Source organism: Salvelinus sp. IW2-2015, linkage group LG26, assembly GCF_002910315.2.
Source record: "Salvelinus sp. IW2-2015 linkage group LG26, ASM291031v2, whole genome shotgun sequence".
NCBI classification, from domain to species: Eukaryota; Metazoa; Chordata; class Actinopteri; order Salmoniformes; family Salmonidae; genus Salvelinus; species Salvelinus sp. IW2-2015.
Window position 1 is genome coordinate 18,104,093 of NC_036866.1, and position 19,874 is coordinate 18,123,966.

General features: G+C 44.8%; 1 protein-coding gene across 1 annotated transcript in view; it reads left to right on the top strand.

Annotated features, from left to right (window-relative positions):
• The window catches only part of LOC111952445 (zinc finger CCCH domain-containing protein 18), a 34,173-nt gene extending 14,518 nt beyond the window's left edge, over positions 1-19,655 (top strand). The window contains 12 exon segments of the mRNA XM_070435176.1: positions 11,468-11,656; positions 11,794-11,925; positions 12,109-12,204; positions 12,526-12,836; positions 12,839-12,968; positions 15,705-15,815; positions 16,207-16,215; positions 16,519-16,721; positions 16,859-17,118; positions 17,796-17,895; positions 18,142-18,241; positions 18,576-19,655. Coding sequence (XP_070291277.1) covers positions 11,468-11,656; positions 11,794-11,925; positions 12,109-12,204; positions 12,526-12,836; positions 12,839-12,968; positions 15,705-15,815; positions 16,207-16,215; positions 16,519-16,721; positions 16,859-17,118; positions 17,796-17,895; positions 18,142-18,241; positions 18,576-18,783 — 1,849 coding nt within the window. The 3' untranslated portion in view covers positions 18,784-19,655.
• The last annotated feature ends 219 nt before the right edge of the window (positions 19,656-19,874 follow it).

Here is a 19,874-nt window from a genome sequence, read left to right on the forward strand (position 1 = left end):
GCTCTTCCTCCCGGGGAAGACTGCCCGTTCCATGATCTCGCCATCACGGTTGAACACTCCATTGTGTCCTCCTCCCAGAGTGCTAAGAACCTTGGCGTGATCTGGACAACACCCTGTCGTTCTCAAACTAACATCAAGGCGGTGACCGTTCCTGTAGGTTCATGCCTCTACAACATTCGCAGAGTACGACCCTGCCTCACACAGGAAGCGGCGCAGGTCCTAATCCAGGCACTTGTCATCTCCCGTCTGATTACTGCAACTCGCTGTTGGCTGGGCTCCCTGCCTGCTTGCCATTAAACCCCTACAAACTCTCCAAACGCCGCAGCACGTCTGGTGTTCAACCTTCCAAGTTCTCCACGTCACCCCGCTCCTCCGCTCTCTCTCACTGGCTTCCAGTTGAAGCTCGCATCCGCTACAAGACCATGGTGCTTGCCTACGGAGCTGTGAGGGGAACGGCACCTCCTACCTTAAAAGCTCTGATCAGGCCCTACACCCAAACAAGGCACTGCGTTCATCCACCTCTGGCCTGCTCGCCTCCCTAACTCTGAGGAAGTACAGTTCCCGCTCAGCCCAGCAAAACTGTTCGCTGCTCTGGCACCCAATGGTGGAACAAACTCCCTCACGACGGCAGGTCAGCGGAGTCAATCACCACCTTCCGGAGACACCTGAAACCCCACCTTTTAAGGAATACCTAGGATAGGATAAAGAATCCTTCTAACCCCCCCCCCCCCTTAAAAGCAGTTTAGATGCACGATGGATTCAGGAGGGAGGAGAAGGTGGCAAAGAGCTTCCTAGGGTTAGAGGCAGATGCTTGGAATTTAGAGTGGTAGAAAGTGGCTTTAGCAGCAGAGACAGAAGAGGAGAATGTAGAGAGGAGGGAGTGAAAGGATGCCAGGTCCGCAGGGAGGCGAGTTTTCCTCCATTTCCGCTCTGCTGCCCGGAGCCCTGTTCTGTACACTGAGCAGTGACTAATATCAGGTTGCATGCACTGTGATGTCCACATATTATACTTGTGTTTGTGTAATAGTCTCAAGTGCAATACTTCCTCAAGTATATCCTTCCGTCAGTTGGCTCAGCTTGGAAGTTTAGCTGAGCTATGCACCCCCGCCCACCTTCACCTATGGCCACTGATGTTTGGGAAAGTTTCCCATGATGTAAGCTTGCTGTCCCGTCTGTTGGGGAGCTAAGTTAACAGAGCTGTCAGCTCCTAAAGATAACAGGGTGCTGGAAGGCAGCTATTGGTCATACTCCCCACTACTTCCATATCATTCGTGAGGCACATGCCTAGAAAATGTATTCATGTATGACTGCAAGACGTTGGAATGTATTTGGTTTCTGTTTCTACCTGATGGGAATCCTCCAAATGTTAAGGTTACAGGTAGGGCTGACCCCGTTTAGTCTACTGTTGATTGCTTGGTCGATTGGCTGTCGGTCGACTGAGATTTTTTTTAGTCGGAATGGCATGTATATATAAATATGGCATTGGAGACACCTGTCTGATTCACCCCTGTCTGAGTGGAATAATCCATTGCAGTGGGGGTGGCACACCAATATCACCAGTAGTACATTTACCACTAATTACCATCATTTGTAATCTACAAGGTTTGTTTGGTTACGGTAATTTCTGTTAATGCATTGAATATATTATTATTATTATTATTATTATTATTATTACAATTATTATTATTACAGTCTTACCTTTGTCATTGTAGGAGTGGACACGTTGTTTGCTGAGCACACAACCTAGGCACACTTGTTTATTTATTTCCATTTACGACTTGTCAATTTATTGTCTTTTGTTTGGAGCGCTCCTGTCAATCCTGAGTAAGAACACGCACCTGATTACGCATAAACTAGGCCTAGGCTACCTGGCTGGCGTGCAAATGTAGGCTTATTAATGTGCACATTTGGGTATCTGACACGATTTATGATTGTCTTAACTCACCATCACTGTGGAGTTTCTCATATTTGTTTTCTTCACCTCAAAATGCAAGTAAACAAAGTCTGTTTCTACATCCATTGAGAATGGCAATAGTTCCTCAATGTAGCCTATTTGAAAAAAAGGTAAACCTGATTACTACTTATCCCTTGCGCAAATGGCTTACAGCTGTGTCTGTCTGTCTGGAGCTCACTGACTCCGGAAACTATGAGGGCCCACAATATTTTAGACAATGTTGCAAGTTTTCAAGTGCCTTCAGGCCTGATCCAAGTTAGTAATTGATAGTGTTTCAAGTTAATTGCAGACCGGCCATACATTGCCAATGTGATTTATAGGATATTTGTTTTTATCAGGATATTTTCTACCTGCGGGCTGCAATGTTTTTATTTGATGGCTTTATGTCGTTTTTTTTTACATATTGGCAATAGTATAATACTTTAACATTAGTCTAATTTTCATTTAGAGTTTTTATTAACCACAACATTGATTTTGAGATATGAAGACTTTATTATAAATGAAATGAAACTGAAAAATGTGCGTATGGAAATCATAACTGGCACGCGTAGAAATGGTACGATAACTTGGCACTCCAAATGGAAAAGGTTAGCGACCGCTGGTGTAGCCTATTACTGGCAACTTCAGGAGCATAATGGCAGAATCTGTCAAGGCCAGCAGCACCGGACAGTGGGAGGAGGAGGGTCTGGTTGGGAACAGGTGTTTTTTTTGTTCTGGTTAGGCTATATTGATCTCTGGCTCCTTTAGTCATTTTTGTGTCTTGATTTTTAATTGCTGTGCTTAAAGCATCAGACAAGCTCAGAAGCCTACATATAGTTGACATAGGGTGTGTCTATATATGGGAAAATACATGTTTTAAAATGTTGACCAATCAATTGGTCGAAAGAACCGACGACTCTGTCAACCAAGATATTTTTGTCAGGGACAGCCCTAGTCACAAGCAACTGTGTTGTTTGAATCTTTCCACCCACTATCTAGAACTTTGACTAACTTTTCCTTTCTGCAATTCATTTCATCTATTGTTTATAATTTGCTCACATTTGTGACCACCAATTGAAATCATAGTTGTCTTAGGCTGGCTCAACTCACGTTCGTGTTTTGCTGTCATATTCATGATGTAAATTCTTAGGCAGGGCAACCTGTTGGTTAAAATGGGTTTGGCATTTGTTTTCCTGTTTTCCTGTTTACAAGTTTTGAGACTTTGGCCTGTTAAGTCATAACCCTGGTTGAGTTTCATTGTGGTCTCCTTTGCCAGTTTGTAGCATAGCCTGTGGACAGAGCATTGATTGACTCATTCACTCAGGAAGTAATGTCTTTTTTCACTGTTTTCTTTCTCAATGACAGGAGTGCCTAGTTTCTGGGTTTGTTTGGAAAGGGTGGTGAGGGAGGAGTTTTGCATATACGAAACATGATGCAACTTGCCCATCCCGTCCATGTCAGACATGCAGTATCTGTTAATATTATTAGTATTATTATGAGTGTCTCGTTGAGTGGCCACGTTCCGTGCAGTGTCTCGTTGAGTGGCCACGTTCCGTGCAGTGTCTCGTTGAGTGTCTCATTGTCTGGGACATATAAATCAGGGCCAAATCGTGTAGTTTACGCCCGACTTAATCGTTTACAGTAGTGTCGCTGTCACACACTGTTTTCACTGAGCAGTGACTAATATCAGCTTGTATGCACTGAGACGCCCACAGAGTATAGACGTGCTTGTTTTCCCTCAGTGTTTGTGTCATAGACTCAAGTGTAATACTTCCTCCTTAAGTCCTTTCTTCCATCAGTTGGCTCAGCTTGGAAGTTTAGCTGAGCTGTGCACCCCCCACCTCACTTATTGCCACTGATGTTTGGGAAAGATTCTAATGATGTAACCTTGCTGTGCCATCTCAGTTGAGGCACTAAGTTAACAGAGCTGGTTTATTATATCACCCACAGCATAATGATTCACTTAAAGATATATTCCATTTCCGGTTTGTTATTGCCAAATCTTACTTCTGAACTAATTTAGGCTTGCCTAAACAAAGGTGGTGAACACTTAAGCAACAACTATTTTAGTTATTGAATTTGTGTTGATTTGTAAAAATGTGTAGAATTCTTTTCACTTTAACTTTTATGGAGTTTTTTTTTTGTGTACAGTACCAGTCAAATGCTTGGACACACCTACTCATTCAAGGGTTTTTCATTATTTGTGCTATTTTCTACATTGTAGAATAATAGTGAAGGTATCAAAACTATGAAGTAACATATGGAATCATGTTGTAACCAAAAAAGTGTTAAAAAATCTAAATATATTTTTGATTCTTCAAAGTAGCCACCCTTTGCCTTGATGACAGCTTTGCACACTCTTGGCATTGCCTCAACCAGATTAACCTGGAATGCTTTTCCAACAGTCGTGAAGGAGTTCAACATATACTGAGCACTTGTTGACTGTTTTTACTTCCCTCTGCGGTCCAACTCATCCCAAACCATCTCATTTGGGTTGAGGTCGGGTGATTGTGGAGGCCAGGTCAAATAGTCCTTACACAGCCTGGAGGTGTGTTGGGTCATTGTCCTATTGAAAAACAAATAATAGTCCCACTAACCGCAAACCAGATGGGATGGTGTATCGCTGCAGAATGCTGTGATAGCCATCCTGGTTAAGTGTGCCTTGAATTCTAAATGAATCACTGACAGTGTCACCAGCAAAGCACCATCACACCTCCTCCTCCATGCTTCATGGTGTGAACCAAAATTTTAAAAGGCACTCGCACATCTGAGCTATCTTTTTTGCAGGTGCATGGTAACAGTTGAATAAAATGGAGAGAAAAAAGAAGGAACCCGCACATAGTATCACCGCTCTTTAATAAGCTTTACGTATCGAGCTCTGACGAAGGTCGTGAGGCTGATGCGTAAAGCTTATTAAAGAGCAGTGATGCTATCAAGAGCAGTGTGCGGGTTCCTTCTTTTTTCTCATGGTGGGAACTAGGGCTGGGCGATATGGCCAAAATCTCATATCCCGATATAGGTCATTTCATATCCTGATAACGATACATATCATGATATAGCACATTTTCTGTAAATTCAATGAATAAATAGTTTATATAAAATGACCACATGTAAAGGCCTATTTCTTGTTACATTTTGAATTATACTCAACAAATAAAAAGGTACTTACTCATATTTTATTATTTCTTTTATTTAGAACCTGTGCAAATGTTCAATTTAAACATTTAACAAAATATAAAATATGACTGTATAAAATCTAAAAAGGTAAATAGAAAACACTTATACTATAGTTGCAAACAAAATAAATATAGGCCTGAAATATATATATTTTGGGGCGGGGGGGGGGCTTGCCTGTTTTGCATGTTATTTTGGCCTTAATACGTGTCACACATCAATTTGCATTTGGTCCCTTGGGTCGAGTGTTAGCACCAACTCACGAAACCTCAGTTTCTCGACCGTGTAAATTGGGGCCATGTCTTTGCAGATGTAAGTTGTAACGGCAGCTGTTATCTCCTTCCATCTTCGGGATTCTTTGCCATATGGTGTGCCACGGGCAAAAGCCTCTTGCAACGTCTGAGTCGGGGGTTTGTTTTGAGCACTCGACTGTACTTTTCTGGGTCTCATCCGTAGACTCTCTCCATACTGTTTCACATGATTCTTGCCTAGGTGGTTAAAGAGGTTAGTGGTGTTTGAGCCTGTTTTACTTTTCATTCCCAAACCACGTCCATGCAACCGACCTTGCCCCTCTTCCATGTTTGTTTGTGTTGCAAATTTCCTTCCGCATGTCACGGCACGTCCTTTAAGTAGTGGTTTCGACCATGAAGGCCTGATTCACGCAGTCTGGTTTTTGCGACTGCAATTAAGGAAACGTTCAAAGTTCTTGAAATGTTCCTGATTGACTGACCTGCATGTTTAAACTAATGATGGATTGTAATTTCTCTTTGCATATTTGAGCTGTTCTTGCCATAATATGGACTTGGTATTTTGCCAAATAGGGCTATCTTCTGTATATCACCCCTACCTTGTCACAACACGACTGATTGGCTCAAACGCATTAAGAAGGAAAGAAATTACACAAATTAACTTTTAACAAGGCACACCTTGTTAATTCAAATGCATTCCAGGTGACTACCTCATGAAGCTGGTTGAGAGAATGCCTAGAGTGTGCAAAGGGTGGCTACTTTGAAGAATCTCAAATAAAAAAAATATTTTGAATTATTTACTTACTACATGATTCCATGCGTTATTTCATAGTTTTGTCGTCTTCACTATTATTCTACAATGTAGAAAATAGTAAAAAATAAAGAAAACCCCTTGAGTGAGTCGTTTTGTCCAAACATTTGACTGGTACTGTATATCAATGACAAAAATAATATTTCAATTCTACTTTGTAATACAACAAAATGAGAAAAAGTTCAAGGGGGTGTATACTTTCTATAGGCTGGAATAAACCCTCAGGTTTGTGGAGAAGACTGTGGTAGAGCTGTGTTTAATAGAGCCCGGCAGATATATCGGTTCACCAATGTTCTCGGCAGAAATTGGCCTTTTTACCGCTATATCGGTATCGGCCAATAATTCCACGATAACCGATATTCAATAGATAAGCATGAGATACCCTTTTTTCATCCTATTTGAACACTTGCTGCCATTCTCATGTGTCATTATTGTCACAGTGTATTAAATCAACATTTGAAGTTTTAATGTCACATGCACAAGTCCAGTGAAATGCCTTTCTTGCAAGCTATAAACCCAACAATGCAGTAATCCATGTAGTACTAAGCATATCAAGGTAGAACAAAAACACGAGAAATAGAAACACGAAAGTAAGAAGCTATATAGAGGGTCAGTTTCAATACCATATTTATACTATGCAGGGATACTGGAGTGATAGAGGTAGATATGTATAGGGCTAATCACGATGTATGCATCAGGATGTTTGATAAAAATAGTAGATTTTTTGTGAGTGTGTGTGTAGTCAGTATAAATGTGTGTGACTGTTATGTGTGTGTTGGAGTGTCGTTGTGAGTGTGTAGAGAGACAGTGCAAAATAAAATACAAGGATCCACTCCAAAAATCTGTGTCGCTATTTAGCAGTCTTATGGCTTGGGAATAGAAGCTGTTCAGGAGCCTGTTGGTGTCAGAATTGATGGACCGGTAACGCTTGCCGTGCAGAAGCAGAGAGAACAGTCTATGGCTTAGGTGGCTGGAGTCTAACGATTTTTCGGGGCTTCCTTTCACACTTCCTGATATAGAGGTCCTGGATGGCAGGGGGCTCGGGCTGTCCATATCTCCGCCATGCAGTACTGTTGCCATACCATGCGGTGATGCAGACAGTGGTGCTCTCAATGGTGCAGCTGTATAACTTTTTGAGGATTTGCCTTTACTACTGTGCGCGTGTGGACCATTTTAAGTCCTTGACCCGCTCCTCTGCAGCACTGTGGATGGGGGCGTGTTTGTCCCCCCCATTTCCTGTAGTCCACAATCAGCTCCTTGGTCTTACTGACTTTGAGGAAGAGGTTGTTGTCCCAGAAGCACATTGGCAGGTCACTGAACTGTGCATGTCAGAAAAAACCAAGCCATGAGGAGGAAGGAACTGTCCGTAGAGCTCCAAGACAGGATTGCATTGAGGCACAGATCTGGGGAAGGTTACCAACACATGTCTGTGCCATTGAAGGTCCACAAGAACACAGTGGCATCCATTATTTTTAAATGGAAGAAGTTTAGAACCACCAAGACTCTTCTTAGAGCTGGCCGCCCAGCCAAACTGAGCAATCGGGGGAGAAGGGCCTTGGTCAGGGAGGTGATCAAGAACCCGATGGTCACTCTGACAGAGCTCCAGCGTTCCTCTGTGGAGATGGGAGAACCTTCCTGAAGGACAACCATCTGTGCAGCACTCCACCAACCAGGCCTTCAGTCATTGGCTTCATCAATAAGTGCATCAACGACGTCGTCCCCACAGTGACCGTATGTACACATCCCAACCAGAAGCCATGGATGACAGGCAACATCAGCATCGAGCTAAAGACTAGAGCTGCTGCTTTCAAGGAGCGGGAGACTAATTTGTACGCTTAAAAGAAATCCCGCTATGCCCTCAGACGGACCATCAAACAAGCAAAGCGTCAATACAGGATTAAGATTGAATCCTACTACACTGACTCTGACGCTCGTCGGATGTGGCAGGGCTTGAAAACTATTACGGACTACAAAGGGAAACCCAGACACGAGCTGCCCAGTGACGCTAGCCTACCAGACAAGCTAAAATGCCTTTTATGCTCGCTTCGAGAGCAGTTCTAGATGACTGTGATAACGCTGTCGATAGCCGATGTGAACAAAACCTTTAAACAGGTCTTTATTCACAAAGCCGCTGGGCCAGACAGATTACCGGGATGTGTACTCAAGCATGCGCGGACCAACTGTAAAGTGTCTTCACTGACGTTTTCAACCTCTCCCTGACCGAGTCTGTAATACCTACATGTTTCAAGCAGGCCAACAGTCCCTGTGCCCAAGGAAGCGAAGGTAACCTGTCTAAATGATTACCGCCCGTGGCACTCACGTCGTTAGCCATGAAGTGCTTTGAAAAACTGGTCATGGCTCACATCAACAGCATMCTCCAGGACACCCTAGACCCACTTCAATTCGCATACCGCTCCAACAGATCCACAGATGATGCAATCTCAATCGCACTCCACAATGCCCTTTCCTACCTGGACAAAGGAACACCAATGTGAAAATGCTGTTCATTGTCTACAGTTCAGCGTTCAACACCATAGTGCCTACGAAGTTTGTCACCAAGCTAAGGCCTCTGGGACTAAACACCTCCCTCTGCAACTGGATCCTGGACTTCCTGACGGGGCACCCCAGGTGGTAAGAGTAGGCAACAACACGTCTGCCACGCTGATCCTTAACACTGGGGCCCCTCAGGGGTGTGTACTTAATCCCCTCCTGTACTCCCTGTTCACCCACGACTGCGTGGCCAAACACGACTCCAACACCATCATTAAGTTTGCTGACAACACAACACCTGATCACCGAGAACAATGAGACGGCCTATAGGGAGGACGTCAGAGAACTGGCAGTGTGGTGCCAGGACAACAACCTCTCCCTCAACGTAAGCAAGACAAAGCAGCTGATCGTGGACTACAGGAAAAGGCGGGCTGAACAGGCCACCATTAACATCGACGGGGCTGTAGTGGAGCGGGTCCAGTTTCAAGTTCCTTGGTGTCCACATCACCAATGAACGATCATGGTCCAAACATACCAAAACAGTCGTGAAGAGGGCACGACAAAACCTTCCCCCCTCAGGAAAATTAAAATATTTGGCATGGGTCCCCAGATCCTCAAAAGGTTCTACAGCTGCACCATCGAGAGCATCCTGACCGGTTGCATCACCACCTGGTATGGAAACTGCTCGGCATCTGACCGTAAGGCGCTACAGAGGCTAGTGCGTACGGCCCAGTACGTCGCTGGGGCCAAGCTTCCTGCCATCCAGGACCTAATATAATAGGGAGTGTCAGAGGAAAGCCCATAAAATTGTCAGAGACTCCAGTCACCTAAGTCATAGACTGTTTTCTCTGCTACCGCACGGCAAGCGGTACCGGAGCGCCAAGTCTAGGACCAAAAGGCTCCTCAACAGTTTCTACCCCCAAGGCATAAGACTACTGAACAAATAAAGAAATCGCCACTGGACTATTTACATTGACCACCCTCCCTTTTGTACACTGTTGCTATTCGCTGTTTATTATCTACGTATAGTCACTTCACCCCTACCTACATGTACAAATTACCCCAATTAACCTGTACCCTCGCACACTGACTCGGTACCGGTACCCCCTGTATATAGCCTCGTTATTCGTATTGTTACTTTTTATTATTTTTACTTTTCTATTTTGTAAACATTTTCTTAATTCTTCTTGAACTGCACTGTTGGTTAAGGGCTTGTAAGTAAGCATTTCACAGTGAGGTCTACACTTGTTGTATTCGGCGCGTGTGACAAATAAAGTTTGATTTGATTTACGGTGCGTGGGCAGACGAAGCCAGTCCTCAGTTAAAGGCACATGACAGCCTGCTTGGAGTTTGCCAAAAGGCACCTAAAGCACTCTCAGACCATGAGTAACAAGATTCTATGGTCTGATGAATCCAGCATTAGGTCTGGAGGACTCCTGGCACCATCCCTACGGTGAAACATGGTGGTGGTAGCCTCATGCTGTGGGTATGTTTTTCAGCGGCAGGTACTGGGAGACTAGTCAGGATCGGGACGAAGCAAAGTACAGAGAGATCCTTGATGAAAACCTGCTCCAGAGCACTCAGGACCTCAGACTAGGGGCGAAGGTTCACCTTCCAACAGGACAACGACCCTAAGCACGAAGGAGGGGCTTCGGGGAAAGTCTCTGAATGTCCTTGAGTGGCCCAGAGCCCGAACTTGAACCCGATTGAAGATTTCTGGAGAGACCTGAAAATAGCTGTGCAGCAACGCTCCCCATCCAACCTGACTGGGCTTGAGAGGATCTGCGGAAAAGAATGGGAGTAACTCTCCAAATACAGGCGTGCCAAGCTTGTAGCCTCATACCCAAGAAGACTCAAGGCTATAATTGCTGTCAAAGATGCTTCAACAAAGTACTGAGTAAAGGGTCTGAATACTTATGTAAATTGATATTTATGTATTTTTATTTGTAATAAATTTGCGGACATTTCTGTGGTATTCTGTGGTATTCTGTGTAGATTGATGAGGGGGAAAAATAATTTAATACATATTAGAATAAGGCTGTAACGTAACAAAATATGGGAAAAGTCGAGGGCTCTGAATACTTTCCAGATGCACTGTATTTTTTCACATTTTTCTTTATACTGGTAAATCAATTAAGAACATTCTTATTTAGAATGACAACCTGTCAGGAAGTGGGCGCAGGACGTATAACACACATAGGTGTGGCAAGGAACAGTCTTTTGAACGTTTTGAATGTGTTTTTTAGATCATGATCAGCTCATGTTGCGACGCATCATGTTGTAAATCAGTGTCTCGGGTTCTCTTACCAGGGAATAACTGGAGGGCTGTCGCTCAAGTATGTTGTGTCAGTATGTCGTGTCAGTATGCCGTGCCAGTATGCCGTGCCAGTATGCCGTGCCAGTATGTCGTGTCAGTATGTCGTGTCAGTATGTCGTGTCAGTATGCCGTGCCAGTATGTCGTGCCAGTATGTCGTGTCAGTATGCCGTGCCAGTATGTCGTGTCAGTATGTCGTGTCAGTATGCCGTGCCAGTATGTCGTGTCAGTATGCCGTGCCATACTCTATCAGGAACATGAACTGGTTCCAGGTATGCACAATGTTGTCATCCTCATACCACAGCTCTTCCAAAAAAAGAACACCTGTCACTGAAAAGCGTGTTAAGGAAGGAATGAAAACAGTGAATGGAATCAAAATGTCCTCATTCATCATTGGCCTTCTGTCCATGATTTCAGTCTCATTCATTTGTGATGCTTTATTGCAAAATGTGTGATTTTAATTTGTTTGCCCCTATTTCCTTTCTCTCCCCCTCAGTCGACCGATGATGGAACCGCCTTCCAAAAAGGAGCTGATGCCCATGTCCAAGCGGCCAGATGAGTGGAAGGACCCCTGGCGCCGGTCCAAATCCCCCAGGAGACTTCCGGGCATGTCTGGGTCACCACCGCGGGGCCGACGGCGACACCGGCCTTCTGGATCCTCTGTATCGCTATCCAACTCATCTAGGTAGCTTTCAATTCAGCCATACATCTACTTTGGTACTCTGCCTTACATCAGCACCTATTTTCTGCAGTGTTTCAATCTACTTGAGTATTCCGTGTTTGTGTGTTAGAGTGAGGTTAAGTGTGTGTTCTGTTCTGCAGGTCTTCGTCCCGCTCTTCCTCCTACACAGGCTCCGGTTCATCCCGCTCTCGGTCTCGCTCAGGCTCCTCGTCCTTCAGCTCGTACTCCAGCCACTCATCCCAGCGCAGCTCCTTCAGCGGCAGCCACTCCAGGTCCGACACACACTCTGCCTGCCTGTCTGTCAACGCACAGAACCACCTAACACACCCCCACAACACTGTCTATTGAATAGGACACTCATTCCCTGAGTCCAAGCTAACCTTTAACCTATGGTCTCGCATAAGATAGCTGGTCTCCCATAAGATAAACTTGGGCTTCTGTTTATCTCACTGCAGGTCCAGATCGTTCTCATTGTCTCCGTCTCCGACCCATTCAGCACAGAGGAACGCCAAGAATAAAGTTGAGGCCCCGCCAGCTCTAGGGCCCAAAGGGTACAGCCATACCCATTCATCCATAGACATACTGTATATTCATCAGTTGTGCTGTGCACCTTCATACACAACTCACACAGATCGTTTGTACTTTTCCTTTCATGGCTCAAGAGTCTATAGGTACTGAGTCTTACATAATAATAGAGTAGTTTGCATTTAATTGACATGCTATATTGTTCACCTTAGATGTGTAGCTAGCATGCTTCTGGTGTTAGTCTATAGTCAATCAGTCTTTTGGAGAAAGTATGGGTTTTGCCCTCATTAGTGTGACGTGTGAATGCTGCATGCCAAACAACAAAGCAATATACTCTTATCTTCAAGCGTCCCACTGAAGCCTGGTACACCTCCCCCTCCTCGTAGGGAGAAGGCTCCCCCCAGGAAGGCTCCCAGCCCACCATTGCCAGGCCAGCCTGGGAAACTCCCCAAACCCACCCCGGAGGGGGGCAAGCCCGTCAACCACCGCGAGTCCCACGACGGAGGCCGACCCATGCCGCCTCGGGAAGGGGGCCGACCCATGCCGCCTCGGGAGGGGGGCCGACCCATGCCGCCTCGGGAGGGGGGCCGACCCATGCCGCCTCGGGAGGGGGGCCGGCCCATGCCGCCTCGGGAGGGGGGCCGGCCCATGCCGCCTCGGGGAGGGGCCGCCCATGCCGCCTCGGGGAGGGGGGCCGGGGCCCATTGCCGCCTCGGGAGGGGGGCCGGCCCATGCCGCCTCGGGAGGGGGGCCGACGGAAGGAGAGGCAGCAGCACAACCCACCCAGGAGGTAGGACAGAAGTACACACTTCTACTGGCCATCCGTCTATCACAAGTTCCTCTGTCGCATATTAACACAGCCAACCTTAGAGCTCAAGGATATCCAATGATATACCAAGTAGGGAAGGATATTTGAAATTATTTTACTATTCAAATTATATCATGACATTTGTTTGTATATGCGGGTAGTCCAAATGCAACACACAAATAAAATGCTCTTGACCAATCAAAATGACACAAATGCACATGGCAGTGGTAAACAGCGGACAGACTGCTTTTCTCCGCTAGTTTTGGCTAACAGCAAAAGTGAAAGAGAATTATGATTTTCACCGATGTTCTGTAACAATAACGTTTTCTGGTGTGTGTTTTGCATTGATCTGTTTCAGGTTTTGTGGAAACTGTTAGTTGCGAGCATGTAATTGCTGTTTGAAGTGTACCGATGTCAGGGAGGACTGGAGGGCTAAATGTGCAGCAGTAGCTCAACGCACCATTATAAAAGCTACATTGTGTTTTATTAAATTAAGAATTAAGTGTCATGGTATATATCCTTGTAGGTAACAATGTCACAAGTATCATTTTCATTTAATTTAGACAGCTTTTTGTTAAAATAGTTCTACAATTATTATATTTTTTTAAATGAACACTCAAGTAATCCAATACTAACGTCCGTTTGATTATTCAATTAACTGTGCCCATCCCTAATACCACGGTGCAATGATTGTACAAAATATTGCCACAAATCAAGGAGAGACTATTTCTTCCCATCTGGGTGTTAGTCTTTTTTTATTATTGCAGTGAACTCTATTGCAGCTCCGCTAACTAGAGACTTAACCGGATCACATTTTTATATTTTCAGGCAGTATGTCACAGGTAGGCCTAATACCAGGCATATTTGTGAGTGTGTGTGTGGGTTTTTTATTGAATTTGCACGACGAGTATCCCTCAGCTCACAAAGCCACTTTGTATGGCAGGTAGATTTGCATCAGCAGGGGCCTATTCCAGCAGCAGGACTGTGTGTTGGTGAAAGAACTATCCTCTATCTCTGGGTCAGCTGATGGCCATGTCTGGGCCTGCATGGGGAAGAACCCAGGGCTGGTGCTGTGGTCAGGGAAAGGACAGTAAAAGGGTAGGAAAGGACAGCGAGGGGGCGAGCCACTGGCTGTGGTTTCTCTGCCTACATGGGTAGAATGCACTAGGCTCACGCTGTGTGGGTGGCGTGGTTCTCCCTGTGGAAAATCTCATGTAAAACCTGTTGGCCGGGGGTCCTGCAGCTCTAAAGATGCATTGTGCTCCCCTGTAAAATGTTAATTTATTGACTTGACTGCATGTTTATGTAAGTCATTTTGTTCAGCAATGATTCATAGTTAATGGAGCTAACACTTTTCCTTAACGCTTTTCCTTAACACTTTTTATTTAGTGGAACATGAACCATAATGTAATTTCATACCATGGATACATTTTGAATAATGTATGAAAGAACGAAATGCAATCTCTTTTTAGTGTGGAAAGTAGTAAAGTACAAATATTTTCACATTCTATTAACTTCTGATGTTTCTGCCCATCGTTGTATGAAATGGTGATTTGAATATTGTGATGACTTTGGCACTGCTCACCAGGTGTCCATGTCACAGGAGCAGGCAAAAGGGTAGGAAGTAAGACGGGCACAAGATTGATGTGCGTGCATCTTAAGGGCTGTCAAGAAATTATTTCAATGGGGGCTAGATGCTTTTAGTGTTACCACATAGCTCAGACACAACCTGGTACTACTAATTCATTTCAACAAAAGATGCTGTCACTCAGATGAATGTTCACAGCTGACTGGCATGATGACGCCTGAGGTGCCGTTGGGAGTTTCCCTTGGCAAGAGGAGTAGGACTTGAAGACTGTTGTAGGCTGTTTCGTAGGTTTTCCTCTCAGGTGAACTTGTATCGTCAGTCACGACGTGACTTGATGTTAGTGGTGTCAAATGAACATAGCTATTGTTCCTGCTCTGAGGGAAATCTCCCTTCATTTGTGATGCAGCACTCTACTCCACTGCAGGGACAACAGTTTGTTTTAAGTTATATGAATGTGACCTAAAATGCCTTGCCGAGTATGCAATCAAATCAAAGTTTATTTGTCACGTGCGCCGAATACAACAGGTGTAGACCTTACAGTTAAATGCTTACTTACAGGCTCTAACCAATAGTGCAAAAAAGGTGTTAGGTGAACAATAGGTAAGTAAAGAAATAAAACAACAGTAAAAAGACAGGCTATATATGAGGCTATAAAAGTAGCGGGGCTATAAAAGTAGCGAGGCTACATTCAGACACCGGTTAGTCAGGCTGATTGAGGTAGTATGTACATGTAGATATGGTTAAAGTGACTATGCATATATGATGAACAGAAAGTAGCAGTAGCATTAAAGAGGGGTTGGCGGGTGGCGGGTCACAATGCAGATAACCTGGTTAGCCAATGTGCGGGAGCGTTGGTTGGTCGGTCCAATTGAGGTAGTATGTACATGAATGTATAGTTAGTGACTATGCATATATGATAAACAGAGAATGGCCATGCAGTCGTGGGTGAACAGGGATTACAGGAGGGGACTGAGCACGCACCCCTGTGGAGCTCCAGTGTTGAGGATCAATTGGACTGACACGTTGTTACTGTGATGTACAATCTACTAACTATTAAAAGTATGATGATCTCTTCGCTCACTGAAATATGTTAATCTTTCTCTCTGCTCTCACTCTATTCCCCTGTTCAGGCGGACAGTCAGTGGCAGTGTGAGCGGCAGTAGTTACTCTGGCTCCAGCTCTCGCTCCAGATCCCGCTCCTCCTCTGCCTCCATCTCACGCTCTGGATCCAAGAAGTCCAGGTAGGAAGAACCGATCCCACTTCCACTAACTTCCACTACACTGCTTTAAAAGCTGACAGTTAAGAGTATTTTGCCTCAGAAAGGAGTTATTGACTTGGTGCTGGTACTATGCCATGTATATAGCCTCGTTATTATTTTATTGTAACTTTAAAAAATAAATATTTTTTTACKTTAGTTTATTTAGTAAATATTTTCTTAACTCTATTTCTTGAACTGCATTGTTGAGTAAGGGCTTGTAACTAAGCATTTCACGGTAAGGTCTACACCTGTTTGTATTCGGTGCATGTAACATAACATTTGATTTGATGCAGGTACCACTTTGAAACCGATATGTATTGAATACCTTCTCTCTTGTTTTTCTTTGCTGTTTATCCACTGGTCAACTACCTAGAAAATCCAGGTACTATGCCATTTTATATCTGCCATCTATATTACCCTGGCTTGTACACCTGCTCCTCTCTTCATTTATCTTAACAGTGATTCATCCGTTTGATTGATTTCTCCCCCATTTTGCCCCACCACCCACTCGGTCACCACCTTCTGTTCTTTAATCAGAATTTGTCATGCTTAAATAAAAATCCCCCCCACTACAAATGTTGATATTCTGTCAATATTTCCTTCAGCCTGAGTTAGTGTGTGTGCAGGTTTTTGTGACACAGCACTGAGTCTCTCTCTCCCTGTGGCCTGTGTGGTCCCTGTTTAGGTCTCTGAGTGTGAGCAGTGTGTCTAGTGTGTCCTCGGCCTCCTCCAGCAGCAGCTCAGTGAGGAGCGCTGACTCAGATGACATGTACGCTGACCTGGCCAGCCCTGTGTCGTCAGCTAGTTCCCGATCCCCCACCCCCGGACAGCCCCATGCCCGCAAGGAGAGGGGCCCGCCACGGGACAGGTGTCCCAACAAAGACAAAGGTAGCAGTTAGGCTGTTGTCATAGACTCTGCAATTCACTCTGGATTGTATTGTGGTTGTCGTGTCATCACAGAATGGCAGCCATCTGGTGGTTCTATGGGTTGTATGTTAGTGATGTATACTGTCTGCTCTCCACAGGGAAGCCCACTAAGAAAGATGAGCCCCATCCTCCCAGAGAGGACCGGCGGAAGATTGATACCTCAGGCCTCCCTCATAGAAACACCCACGGCCCCATGCCCAGATCTGGGCCTGGCAGCAGGGGGCACGGTCCAGGGGGGCACAGTCCAGGTGGACACGGTCCTGGCGGCCACCCCATGCACCCGCCCCACGGACCCCCCATGGGACCCCCTGGAGGCTATGGCCAGCACAAAGACATTAAACTCACGCTTCTCAACAAGGTGACCGCTGCTGGATTTACTGTTGAAAGTCAACTGCTCTCACCTCAACTCAAATAGACTGAGTCTCTGAATTACTCTCGAAAAATATGTGGATTACTGTTGTTCTGAGACTAGTATCGACAGAAATTATGTTAATGTTGGGAAAAAACAGCCTTATGTTGCCACCCAGAGTCACATTTATTTATTTTGCAAGCTATAGCGCACACTATTTTACAAATGTATGTTTTAAATGACCACAGAGTTCACTCTGCTTCGTGTTTTCTTTTTGCCAAGGAATATCTGGCATTGTAGGATTGCTATACTGGTATCGTGACAACACTAATTTAGATACAAGTGACACTGATATCACACCCTGTGACACTAATGGCATTAGAGTTTAGAGGTCTGAGTGTCTTTGTGCGAAGGAGAGTTTGGACAGTCAATGTGATGTGTCTGACTTCCTCATACTCTTATCAGTCAGACTGAATAACTAAATGTACTAATAGCAAGCTTCTGTATACCATACTTTTGGTATCGCTTATATTTTTTCAGGGTAGGCTGTGTATATACACACATTATTTAAATGCCACCATTGAACATTGAGCAAATGTGATTTTATCTCATTTTAATGTACTGTATTTTGCATTTGTTGCTTGTGAACTGTCTGACTAACAATGTATCTCTCTCTCACTCTGTAGCAGCAGGCAGAGCGGGGTAACAGGAAGCGATACATGCCTTCAGACAAGGACAGGCCTACCTCTCCACTTAGCAAGAGGATAGCATTGTCTCCTGAGAGAGGTGAGGGCCTCAAACTGTCCAGAAAACGCTTAGTCTGACATTAATAATGTGTTCTTCTCAAGGAACTCACACACACATACACATGGTTTGGTTATACCAAATGTGGAAATCCAACTACCAGAGAAACCTTGCCGTAGGCTGCATTATCTGTTCTTTCTATATGCTATGTCTGTGTTGAACCAAGTCATTCATCTGAGGCCACACTTCCCTGCTGTATGTAATCAACTTCTCGTCAATGTCCTACAGGTCGTGGTGACAGGAGGATGCCTGGACGGCCCCCACTCTCTCCTAGAATGGACCGGCCCAGAGGCCAGGGCCCTCGCCTCATGCCACCACCGGGAGAAAGGTAGGTGCCCTCTGCTGCTTCTCATCCAAAACTACACACACAACCCCAACCTGACACCTCTTTGTTGGTGCTGCCCTTCACCACTGCAGTAGTGATGTCATTTTAGAATGTTAGAGCAACCATAAGCCTTTGTTTTGAATGTGGAACAAGTCACAAAAGTGGAAGCCCCAGAAGTATATGATATACACCAATACACAGGGCATGTGACCATGTCGTCACTATTTATACATCTACTCGCACCCTCTCTGTACAGGTAGATTAATCCCCATGATAACCCTTGTAAATTGTCATAGGCATGTGGCACTAAACCCAATCATGTAATTTCTCTCTTTAGAAAACGTCCTCTGTCCCCACCACCCAAGTTGTCTGGGAAAGGTCCAGGGGGGTTGTCCTCGGGCTCAGGCAAGCAGCCCCCAGGCGGCCCGGGCTCAGGCTCCGGCAAGCCTAGCAGCACACTGTCCCGCCGTGAGGAGCTGCTGAAACAGCTCAAGGCTGTTGAGGATGCCATTGCCCGCAAGAGGGCCAAGATCCCAGGGAAATAACCCTCACCCTGCCTGCCTGCCTGCCTGCCTACCCAAGTCGCCCAGGCAACATCAAGCATCAAGGGACATAAGTCACCAATACCTGTCAAGAAGCCTAGCGTTCTCTGGAAATGTAAAAAAGGTGTCTGTCCCAAAATGTAAAGGCCATTGTGTAATTGTTACTGAACAAAATGGCCACCAAAACATTTCTGCTTGTTTGCCCTCAGAGAGAGGTTGTCTAAAAGGTTTTACAGTGCTGAACAAAAGTAGTAGCAGGGTGTCACTGTTGCTCACTGTTGTCTATTTAGTGAGAAGGAACAATCTTCCCATTGTGTCTCATTGATAAGGTGAATTTATATACTTTTCATCCACACTCTGTTTCTTTCTGTCTGCCCCTTTTACTGTCTCTTATCTCATGTCTTTTTTTTCTGTTGGGTCGAGTGCTGGTCTTGCCCCATTTGTTCCGTTCTGAAGATCCTGGAAACTGCCTCTAGTCTCCCAACTGGTTCTCTGTACAAACATTTCATCTGCATTCATTCAGAATGAGGAACATGCTCACAGGACCTCTTGTTCTTGGTGGTTGTGTCTTAACCAATGACTTCTCCTGTGCGCTGTGTTCTCTTGCAGTGTTCATTTTACATACCGTGTACAATAATAGTGAGCATTTGACAAGCACCCATTTTTTTCAAGTGTATGATTGGAGAGAACAAATTGATAGTGATGTGAAGTATTGCTTTTTTAATCTACCCCAAAAAATCTAGCTCTTCTCAAGTAATTTACTGTGTTTTATTTTATGAGAGATGTATGAGAGATGGTTGGGGACACCGGAGGATAAGGAGCGTCTTGCTTTTGTGACAAAAGGCTTCTAAATAAACTATTTTGATAAAGAGAAACCATCTGTTGTGTGTCTGTTCCTTCTCCACAATTTCACTCTCCCCAATCCTATATTAATTGGATACATGGCTCCATCAATCACTTGTTTTCTCTTGTTCTTCACAAGAGATGAAGCGCAATGTATTGCATGTTGATGTACATTTTCACTACCAAATATAATTTGAAAAACAAGGCTTTCACATGACTACTGCAGATCTTATGAATAATAATGGGCAGAA